Source organism: Sycon ciliatum, chromosome 1 (genome assembly GCF_964019385.1).
Source record: "Sycon ciliatum chromosome 1, ocSycCili1.1, whole genome shotgun sequence".
NCBI classification, from domain to species: domain Eukaryota; kingdom Metazoa; phylum Porifera; class Calcarea; order Leucosolenida; family Sycettidae; genus Sycon; species Sycon ciliatum.
The window spans coordinates 44,673,214-44,684,478 of NC_088643.1; the positions used below are offsets into that span (position 1 = coordinate 44,673,214).

Sequence of the window (11,265 nt, forward strand, 5' to 3'; positions counted from 1 at the left end):
TAGGCACATATCCATCAGCCACTACCAATGTAGGGAGTCTGGGGACGTTAACCATGGCAACTATCCCGGAACTTCGGCGGAAGAAAGGCACATCTACCTGGTCCATTTGCAAATACATGAATCAAGAAACAAACAGCCATACGAAAGGAAAGGTATCAGAAGCTCTCTTGGCCTGTGCCTTCGCCCATGGGCATTCACAGAGGCGGGCTAGAAAACGGAACGAGAGTGTTGACATACGGCATCTGGGCGCGTACACGGGTAGCGGGCATTTATGGGGGCTTTTAGAGCGGTGCGTGTGTGTGTGTGTCTGTGCGATTGTGTGTGTGTGTGTGTGCACGTGCGTGTGTGGGTGCGTGTGTGGCATATGGCTGCATTATGCCCATCTGTCACGGTGTCAAGAAGGATCAAGGACCTGTGATACAAACAGGAAGTGGATTGGGCCTATCCTGTTGGCTCCGGACAACAGTACATAACCAAAAGTGCGCACACAGGGTATGATGGTGCTCGCCTACAACGAACCATTAATTTAAAAAAAAGTACATATACGACATCCATGGTCATAGACTCATGATGCGACTATGGACAGGCAAAGGTATACTTTGCCTTGCTCTAGGACCCCTCATGTCCTGGGATACAGTACTGCCGGGCGCTGAACAACGACCAGGCTAGAAGGTTATCAATTTTCAAGAACGGTCTAGGCTGGATTTTTTGCACATAAGAACGAAAACAGTAATATACACAATAATGTACACTCAGACGTATAACTCTGCATAAATATACATGTAAGACGTATAACTCTGCATAAATATACATGTAAGACTGTACCATCAAATGAGAACGGAACTCGGCTGTGTTCGCTAAAAATAGGAACGGGCTAGGCTAGAACCCTGATCCCCACGGTTCTTCGGCGCCCGGCAGTACTGTACTTGTGTGTGTGTGTGTGTGTGTGTGTGTGTGTGTGTGTGTGTGTGTGTGTGTGTGTGTGTGTGTGTGTGTTTAGTGTCTTCTCTACGTGAGACTCCAGTCTAGCGGGCCGGCCCACTCCGCCGCACTGGTGTCCTTGGCCGTTTTGTTGTTGTTTGAGTTTGCGAATTTTGCTGGGTTGATAGATTCTACTTTAACTCAAGCAAGCGTGGTTGTGACGAGTTGGGAATGCAATAAATTAAGAATGCTTTAGTTCAAACAATATTATGGTACCAACTTGATGGGGGAGGGGTGCGGGTTTGATGAATCTGTGGGGCTTGAATCTGTGGGACTTCTGATTATTTTCGAATTATCAGAAAGTTTTATGTGGGAATCGTATTGATAGAAATCGGTCCTGGAAAAACTTCTAATTAAGGGGGTTCGGGACAGTTAGGCACAAAAAATTAATTTCAACATCAGCGCAATCTGACATCAGGTTTGAATAGCTACAGCCTTATATTTTCGCTTAGTAACATCAGTTTTTCAATTGCCTGAATAGGTCTTGCCAAAAACACAATTTTCCATGATAACACAAAATATTGCAAAATCCGAAAATTGATGAGAAATCGTCCATAACACCAGATAGGACCAAAACTATGACATAAAATTATACAGACTGTTAGAGGTATTGACTAAGATGATATCAACACCAAAAAATGTACACTTTGGTTGACGATAGGATCCAGGTCGTCATTTCCTGGAGAAGAACAAAAAGACGCAAAAAATGAAACTTTGAATATTTTTTGCAGCTTATTTTTGAGTTTGCCCCATATGTGGATACTTCAAATACGTTCTATAAGTGGGTTGGAACAGGTTTACCGCGGCGAAAATAGGGGTCACCGTGCATATTCTGGAGAAAAATCCAAAAAACTGTCAAAATTTGCCTAAAATTGGTAAATTCACGTATCTATATTGCGTGTACTTCTCTGCTGCTGCTTTGGTCATAACTACTTACTTATTGGATTTTTGGCTGTTAGGTGTTGCATAAACTCGCTAGAGCCCTCGGCGTTCAGAACAATACAAGGATGGAATAGCTGAACTAGTGAATTTGCCGGGAAACCCTGGGTGCACGCATTATCGATACCGTATTTTTCGGAGTATAGTGCGCACCTTTGTATAACGCGCACCCCCAATCTTCATTGGGGGTGCGCACTTCAATCTTCATTGAAGTACATGCATTTCATATTCGGAGCATAGTGCGCACCTGCGATTTAGGGCCTAAATTAGCACATCTAAAGTGCGCACTATACTCCGGAAAATACGGTAGGTACTTTTCTCCATGATTACTCTCCTGTTGGTACTTGGTTTTGATACATGTACATGTAGCTGTGATAGCACTTAGCACAGCCCCATATCAAACTACAATGAAAGCTGGCATGTTGGAACGAATCAGACAACATTGAGTCCTCTTGTTCTTCAACTATGCGAGCTAGAACGTGTCCCCACGCTGGCAAAAATGATGGTATTTTACGGTGCGCACAAACAAGGGAAGCACTTTGCCACAGGGCGTTACTTACATTTGGGTTGATGCTGGTTCTTGGCTAGGTGTTCAGCCACCACTAATATAATCTTCCTTGAGGCTGTCACCCGCTTCTTACCTCCGACTTGCTCCTTCATCAGTCTGGAAATGGCTGGCTCACCATTTTGTTTGTAGGACAAGACAAAGTGCTTCATCACCAACCCACTAGCAGCTGCCCGCACTGCAACTGATTTAGAGAAGCACGTTGCTTGGACCAACGGTTGAAGGATGGCCAGCCGCTTTTGCTGATGTTCTGCAAACTCCATCGCCGAACATGCTGATGCAAAAGTGACAGAGTGTTACAGGATACTGGCATCAAGGCGAGCTTCGACAATTTCAGCTAGGGCTGCAACCGTGATCCGCAACAGCATCATGAGCAGCGAACTCATTCCCAACGATGAACTATAAATCAATCTGAGGCTGTAGCTTGGGAGCTCCGGTATCGCGGTTTAGGGATCAGAGTGTTCACCCAGCACAACAATGCACACCATCGACACACACATGCGTGCACACATACACATACACACACACACACACACACACACACACACACACCTGTCCTGTCCTGTAGAGCCACTGCCACAGGGGTCACGTGGGCCCCGGAGGGGCATCAGAGAGGAAGATAGAGCACGCAGCCTGATGACGCTGGAGATGGTGGAGCAAACAGAACCGGCGAGAACACACGCATACATGACTGAACGAATTACGCTGCTGGGCAGTCGGGCGCGGGCCAGTCCTCGAGCACCGGTGACGACCGCGGCCTTGCACAGTCCGAAAGCAGCGGGCATACACACACACACACACACACACACACACACACACACACACACACACTACTACTACTACTATGTACAGCTACCCTATCGGGCCACGCCGCTCCCAGAAGCGGGAGACAACGACAAGAAGAGAGAAGAGAAGAGAGAGAAATCGCAAAGTCAACAATATTTGGCATGGCGTTGCAAGTCCTGTGGCCTTGAGAACCGTCTTTCGCAATGCTCGCATTCATGACGGCAGTTGTTCCTGGCTGCACGTGATGATCGTGTCATCACTGTGACCGTGCGAAACACACACACACACACACACATGCTCTCACACGCAATAGAACACATGCGCGCGCGTACACACACATATATTCACGCACGTGTACGTACCCACCCACATGCATATGCAAACTCATGTGCATGAGTGGAGATGCCCGCATACACATGTCACACCAACATGCCCTGGGAGCGGTCATGCACGTGTGTATAGTATGTGTGCGAGGGCACGTCCACATGAGCGCATATGCATGTGCATGCTCCGCGCATGCAGTGTGCTCATACATTTCCATAGCCATCGGGTGCAATGACTCCCAAATATCATGAATAAATCTTATGAGATTGAAAAACACACTTACCCAAAGCAGCTTTGGTGTTGCTTGTGGAAGCATGGGGGCCAGGGTGTTGAGCAGTTACAGGGCTATCTGTATCTATAAAATCAAGTTCTCCATCCCACACTGCTGACACGGAATGACAAGTACGCTGCCCAGGCCGTACCTCTTCTCTTCAACGCAATCAATGAGCGCCAGAGGTTTGCCACATCCAGGATTCTGGCACGCAGACAATCCCACACTGAGCCAGATACCTGAGATGAACGATTCGTCGACCGTGAAGAGGGGCACTGAACGACCTCTTCGCGGGAGTCGAATCCAGTGGCGTTGGTGGTGGAGATCGCCCTTTCGGTTTTTCAGGAACTCGATCGATCGTTTGAGCTTGCGAAGCGTCCCCCTCCTCGGCTTCTTGAATCGTCCAGTACGCACTGAGAATGCGAGGCCGCGTCGTGGGTGACAGATTACTCTCCCGCGTCTTCATCTCCACGACACGTCGGCAGGATACCCAAGCTATCCAAAAACCGCCGATGTCAAAACAAATCCGCAAGTCCACTAGTGGCTGAGCTTGTTCCTCAAATCTTGTCTCCACTCGAGCACGCGCTGCGAAGTCATGGTCAAACTGCTTATTTTTTTACTCGATTGTGCATGATCGCGTCCCATTTTTCCACTCCGAAAAGCATTATTTTTCAGAAAAAAATTCGGAAATCCAACATGGCGCTAACCGTCGCGAACCTCCTTAAAGGGGAAGTCCGGTGAAAAATTTAAATTTCAGGGTCGGTAGAGTTTCGGCCGCTGAGTCGAATGGTGTTGGTCCCACATGTCTCCGACAAAGCGTTCTCGAGATATTTCCGTTTGAAAAACTGAGTTTCGGGGGCTGCGCCATGACGTCATGCGGCCGCGCCACACCCTCTGCAACGTCATAGCGTGCAGCTAGGTCAAAAGGAGTGCGTGAAAGCAATAGTGTCAGTGCTATTTCAAATGATTTGGCGACTGATATTAGGTGGTGCAAGCGACCCCGAAGACATGTAACTCCTTGTGAGAGTGAGGATGCAGCCATGGCTGACCTTCATGAGTTCGGTCTGGGGCTGAGAACCTCGGTAGTCAGCTGAAGGAATGGCCGCGCGGGCCGGTCAAGAGTGAGCGCTACTGAGTTTCCGACTGATGAAGAAGCAGCAGCTATTGCAGACGAGGCTGATGTAATTATCAGATCGCTGGAGAGCAGGGTCGCCAAAATGGAGAAGAGTGATGCGAGTGCTCTAAATGTTGTTCCATACCGATTAGATTCGCTTAGACTCCAGTAGCCTGCCACATGGTGATGTTTTGGTGCGAACTTGGAATATTTCGGACTACTCAATTGGAGAACAGTGCAGGCTCTTTGAACCACGGGCACGACTCTTCGCTCGCAACGCTATGGAATCTGAAAGTTCTAGGTCCGAGAGCTGTTCGCTGTTTTGTCACTTGTCACGGTTGTGCACTCATCGCTGTAGCATAAAATAATGAGGCGCCGCGGGTGCGGAAAACTAAAATAATAATTTTCTTTCTCAAAGCACAACCACCGGCACCGGCAAGGAGAAACGCACGTTCTCTGACTACATGACTGTACAATACGACTGATACGAGTGTAGTACATGACAAGTCCGTGTGTTGACTAGTTTTCTGAGTCTTGTGTCAGTTGTGACATGAGTTTGTTGACTGCACTACAGCTAGCTAGATAACACACTGCACGCACTGCATGCACGCAGCGCAGAGCGCATACTCGGCATAGGCCATAGACCATTGTAGACGGGCTAACGGAAAAGTCCAACTCGGAAACGGCTAAAATACGGTATAATCTCCCGGTTTACCGAGCTGAAAATCACAGGGTACGTAGTGTTTGTAACACTGAATCGAATGGTCTTGGTCCGAAGAAGCTGCGATAAACGGTTCCCCAATCGAACGCGCTCCGAATATGGCCATTTTTGTACACAACTAGATGGTGTGGCTACCTGGCTGCACGCTGTGACGTCATCACCTGGATCTGGGTGATGCGCGCTCAAATTCGCACATGTTCGATTGGGCGTATCTGACGAACCATAAGCCGCAGCCTCCTCGGACAAAGACCATTCGACTCAGCGCCCCGAACTCTACGGACTGTGAAATTTAAATTTTTCACCGGACTTCCCCTTTAAGCGGTATGTTCGAATTAAGCCATATTCAAATTATCAGGATTCCACCTGTACTACAAATATCAACAGTCATAATATATAGCCTTGTGCTTACCACTATTGTAGTACTGTATACAGTAAGCAGAAAATTTCGTCGGTGAATAATTTCGTCCGCAACTCCAAAGAAAGGGAGTTCGTCCGACTGTAAATTTCGTCCATGGATCATAAGAGTGTATTGAAAAGCTGGACAAATCGATATTAGTCCGGCATTTAATTGAGTCCAAAAGCACCTTGGGCGAAAAAGACGAAATTCCAGACGAATTTTTCTGCTTGTACAGTAGTCTTTGTAGGACTGGTGTAGATCTACCATGATTACTGCTCAACGAGTACCCATACCCGCCGCCGCCCCCCCCCCCCCCCCCCCCTACTATATGACTAGTACTAATGTAAGTAATACTGTAAGGCCAGACTTTGTTTTTTCTATGTTTCTCGTCACCGCCCGCGTAGGTTTTCAGAAATTTCGGAAAAAAAAAGAGTTCATACTTGTACATGTAGGTACGCTGCACATGCTGCAGCAGCTCAGTAGATGCGTCAATCAAAATCGTAAACGTTTGCACCACCAGCAGCCGCTGAAAGGGGCGCTCCCCGTCCGTTCTCTGCTATGAAGGCTGCCGTAACGAAGCTTTCAGTCGTTCACTGCCTGAGCCTCGCGGGTCCCAGGAATATCGCAAGTCGAACGAATTTCGCGGCAACTGGCGTCTGTGGAACGATGTCGTGGGTAGAAAATCCAAGCAATAGACGCATGGCGAGGAAAAGACGTGCAGCGTGGAGACAAGAGTTTGATAAGTGGACACAAGAACGTTGAAGTAACAAACCAAAAATGACGATTGGGAAAGCATTTGTTGATGCGATAGCAGATAAAATGTATGTTCTCTTCGCCATTTCGTTATCAAACTGTATACTATTAATGTTGCAGTTTGCCTGATATTCGGGGACTGGTGTGATAATGTAGTGCAATCATGTACTAATTCTATGGGACTACATGATTGTACAATGTAGTACTGTAAAAGCCATATAATATATATATATATAACGAAGTGCTAACTCTGAGTTAACGAGGGGAAATCTGTCGTTAAAATAGAAATCGTTATACAGAAATCGATACATATACAGTAAAGCCTGTGACTACCGACCACCCCTTGGTGCCAGCTGAAAAGCGGTCTTTAGTAGCAGGTGGTCTTTAGTTAGAGGTTTGCACCGCGCGACCATATATGGGTCCCATTATATGATATGTATGTCAAAATTCAGCTAGTACAATTCCCCATGACTTGCACAATGACATTCTTATTTCAGGTCAAACAACACTTGGAGAGATAGATGGACAGATGGAGAGAGACAGGGAGAAGATTATTTTTTTGCAGACATCAAATTCAGCTGCTACTTCTGAAGCCAGGAGTCGAACGTTCCCTGTGGAAGTTTCGTTTTGCGCTGGGCTTCAAATTATTTGTTCATGCGATCAGTCGTACCGACTGTCCTTGTTGTGACTTCTCGATTACTTGAACGCGATCCTTCAGCATCAGGACCTTGAGGTGCTGCTTTGTTTCTGAACTCCTTCATGCCATCGTCGATTCGTCTGTATGACTGGGGTGACAGAGCCGCTCAGTCTTCGTTTCTCCTCCGAGTAGTAACAGCAATCAGAGAGCGCTTTCGATGCGCTCTCCAAGACGTTTCCGATCATGTTTATTCTTGACAGTGCTTGAAATTTTGACAGGTGTAGTGCAGTCCACACCGACTCCACAGTCAAAATGACCTGCGCTCATTTGTTCAGCTGTTGTATCGAAAGATTCCTTTCAGGACCATCATGGAAAATCAGGAAAATTTCAAGAAGGAGCTTCAAGCAAGACATTTTGATTTCCTACATTGCGTTCGCTAGTTACGGGTCGAAAATCGTCTTTGGGACAAGAAAAGGCGGTCGCTGGTCGCGTTCAGCAGGTAGTCGCTAGTCACAGTGCATTTTGAATGTGGGACCGTCCGTGCCTGGCGAAGTGGTCGGTAGTACCAGGCTGGTCGCTAGTCACGGTGGTCTTTAGTTACAGGTTTTACCGTACTGTCCACGTTGAGAATCGTTACCATTGGTACAAGTAAACCAGTCAATTTTGGGAAATCGTTATATATGCGCCTCGTTACCTTGGTTACTTGTAGAATAATGGCTTTTACAGTACAAGTAATGACGTCTGTATACGCAGTGTCTTGTATGAATCACACATACAAAATGTATACAGTTTTCAGTAGCAATTGTTCTTGTTTTTTCTTTCTTGGCTTTTGTTTTTTTCGCCCGCGCGCATATCTTTTGTTAAAATTTGCCGACGAGAAACATAGAAAAAACAAAGTGTGGCCTAATACTATAGTAATACTAGCAACGTTCCGGCAGCGTGTGTGGTGTGACAACTGCACACCGAGCCTACAAGCTAGCACTCCAGTACCAGGCTACACCACCAGTGTCAGTCTGTCACCAGCACCACAGCCAGGAGGAGGGTATAAACATAATCGGGGAACTGCTTTCCTGCGCCCCCACTAAAGCCGGTCGCTCGCCTGATCTGGCTCTGTAGCGACAACAGGCAACACGGGTGCGTTGTCGTTTCTCTAGCGTCGCTGCTCAAGAAACTCGTCGCCGATTCTCATCTACAGTGCACAGGGCCTTGAGGGAATGGGTAAGACGACTTCGAGTGAATGCGGAGGAGCTGAAACAGTTCATTCTACATGATGTAGCACTTACTCGTCTGGTCTCCATTGAAGACGTGGCAAGTGACGGCCACGGAATCGACCAGGTTGATGGTTTCCTTGTCTCTGCCAGCCATTGCAACTGAAAAGCAAGCACTTTCCGCGGACTATGGTCAGTCTACACGGGAAGCTGAGCAAGAGATAGACTTGAGCACACAAACGAACAACCAACGACAGCCCTGTTACTGTTACTGAGTAGACCTGAGCAGATCTACTTGATTCTTGACTTCACTACATGTAGCAGAGTAGATCTACATGACTGTACTGATGTAGTGTAGCCTAGGCTTCAAAAGATAGTTCAAGGAGAATGCATTCGCCAAAAAAATGTGCGGAGCATGCACGTAGACCGACCGGGTCTGCATGGTCTACGCGGTTCATGCTAGGTGTGCAGTGCGCACACTCGATCGACTCGACCTTTACCGCTAGCGCTTGCGCCGCGCCGCCGCAAGCCGCAGCTAGCTAGCCGCGGCGCGGCCCTTGCGAAGCTAGCGCCCGGGCCTGGCCTTACACTACTTTTGTAGTCACTGCACTAGGCTACAGTACAGTATAGTACAGTCAGATCAGTAGTCTACGTAGACCCGGTAGTAGATTCTACGTAGTACTAGTACTAGATACTGCGGGTAATATTTCAGAAATTTTCGGTGCTCAATATTTTCGGTATGAGGGCAACAGGCTACAATTTTTGTAGTAGCTGGTTAGGTGAACAGAAATTTTCGGTACAGAGAAGCAGTTCCCTATTGGTTTATGTGTGTTAGTGTTTGTTCGGTGTATTGAAATTTTAGATATGAAACAGACGCACCGAAAGTACCGAAAATAAAAGTACACCGAAAATTTCTGAAATTACAGTTTTTTTTATTTTATTTTTTACTGAATACCACAGTACCATCAGATGCTGCACAGCGGGGCGGTGGCATATTGGATGGAAGTGGGGGCGGGGCAAAAGTAACTCCTCCGGCCAAAGGTCTCGGAATCATCGTTACTCCTGTGCGCCGATACATAGGAGAAAAGAAACATGTGCATCCAAGAGGGGAGCACCGGCTTTGCAATCGATAATTGGGAGAAATTGAGATTGGGATAGGACAAAACAATAGTAAAAGCAGTGCACCATAGGAAGATGGAGTGAACTGATAATCAGATTTTAAGGCTGAGCGAAGGGGATCAAAGAGGGGTAGAAGGGACCTGGAGTGCGGTCAGTATAATTAGGCTGGTGTGTTGGCAGAGATCATAGCCTGTCTGTGGCCCACTCCCACTTGCTGCGCCGCAAGTGGTCGTTGACGTTTTTCTTGAACGTGTGCATGCCTCTGCGAGAAGGGGGAGGCTGCAGAAGGGTAGGTGGGAGCTGATTCCACGTTGCGATGAGGGAGTGGGGAAATGAGCGGAGCGTGTTGTTTCGTGCCTGAGGAGGAAGGATACTGGTGAGCTGCGATGGATGATGTGTTGCAGATCTGGTTGTCTCACGAGTAGGCATGCGGTGTTGCGGTGCGGCTGCTGATGGTGGCAGAATGGCTTTCACCATTTCCGGACCCTCCACAAAGTGCAGCTTGTACAGAAAGCAGAGCCCTGCTACGGTACGGCGAATGTCGAGGCTCGGGAGGTATGAACCATCTCCAATTATGTGCAGGGCACGGCGCTGGATGGCAGTGAGGCGGGCCAAGGTGGTGGGGGCTGCGCTCATCCACACCAGCATGCCATACTCTAGCACAGGGCGGACAAAGCCACGGTACACGATTGCCCGGTGCTTTGGGTCTAGCACAGCCGATGCCTTACGGAGGAAGCCGAGCCGCTGGGCTCCGCGTACTGCAAGCTGTCGGATATGGCTGCGGAATGCCAGCTGCCTGTCGAAGGTGACGCCAAGAAGCTTGAGCTCCTCTACTTCTGCTGGCACGACTGCTCCTTGGAAGCGTATTGCGTTCGGGGGGGGGGGGGGGGGGGGGGTTGGCGAGCGGTGGTGGCTGATGGTCAATGCCTGCGACTTTGTGGGCTCGAACTTGATCCTCCACCTGCTTTCCCATGCTGCCAGTGAGTCTACTGCCTGCTGGAGGATTGCTGTCTCTTCTGGCAGTCTGAGTCGGTTGGTGATGCACTTGTAGAGAGTTGTGTCGTCGGCGTATACAGCCAGCTTCGCCCCATCAGGCAGGTGGTCTTCTGCGTCGTTGACGTACAGAAGGAAGAGGGTGGGGCCGAGGATGCTGCCCTGTGGCACGCCAGATTGGATTCGGTGGGTCGGTGAAGACAGTACTCGGATCGGAGACATAGCCTATCCATACTCATACTAGAGTCATAGAGTCATCATGCATGGTCATAGGGTAACACCAAGTTACTAGCTGAGTGCCGACTAAGGCCACACCGTTTTTTATCTACATGTACTAGTATGTTTCGCGTCCCCCGCGCGCATGGCGGCATGTATTTCACAGCCGGAGTTTAGGAAAAAAAAGGTTTCAGAGCAGACTCGCTCTCTCCCCGGGGCCCCATTCACTCTGCAAACTCGA

At 48.3% G+C, this 11,265-nt stretch overlaps 1 protein-coding gene across 1 annotated transcript in view; it reads right to left on the minus strand.

The window, feature by feature from the left end:
* The window catches only part of LOC135828043 (actin-related protein 2/3 complex subunit 1A-A-like), a 20,317-nt gene extending 11,293 nt beyond the window's left edge, over positions 1–9,024 (minus strand). Inside the window, exon 1 of the mRNA XM_065340479.1 lies at positions 8,772–9,024. Coding sequence (XP_065196551.1) covers positions 8,772–8,853 — 82 coding nt within the window. The 5' untranslated portion in view covers positions 8,854–9,024. The remainder of the gene's footprint in view (positions 1–8,771) is intronic.
* Between the last annotated feature and the right edge of the window lie 2,241 nt (positions 9,025–11,265).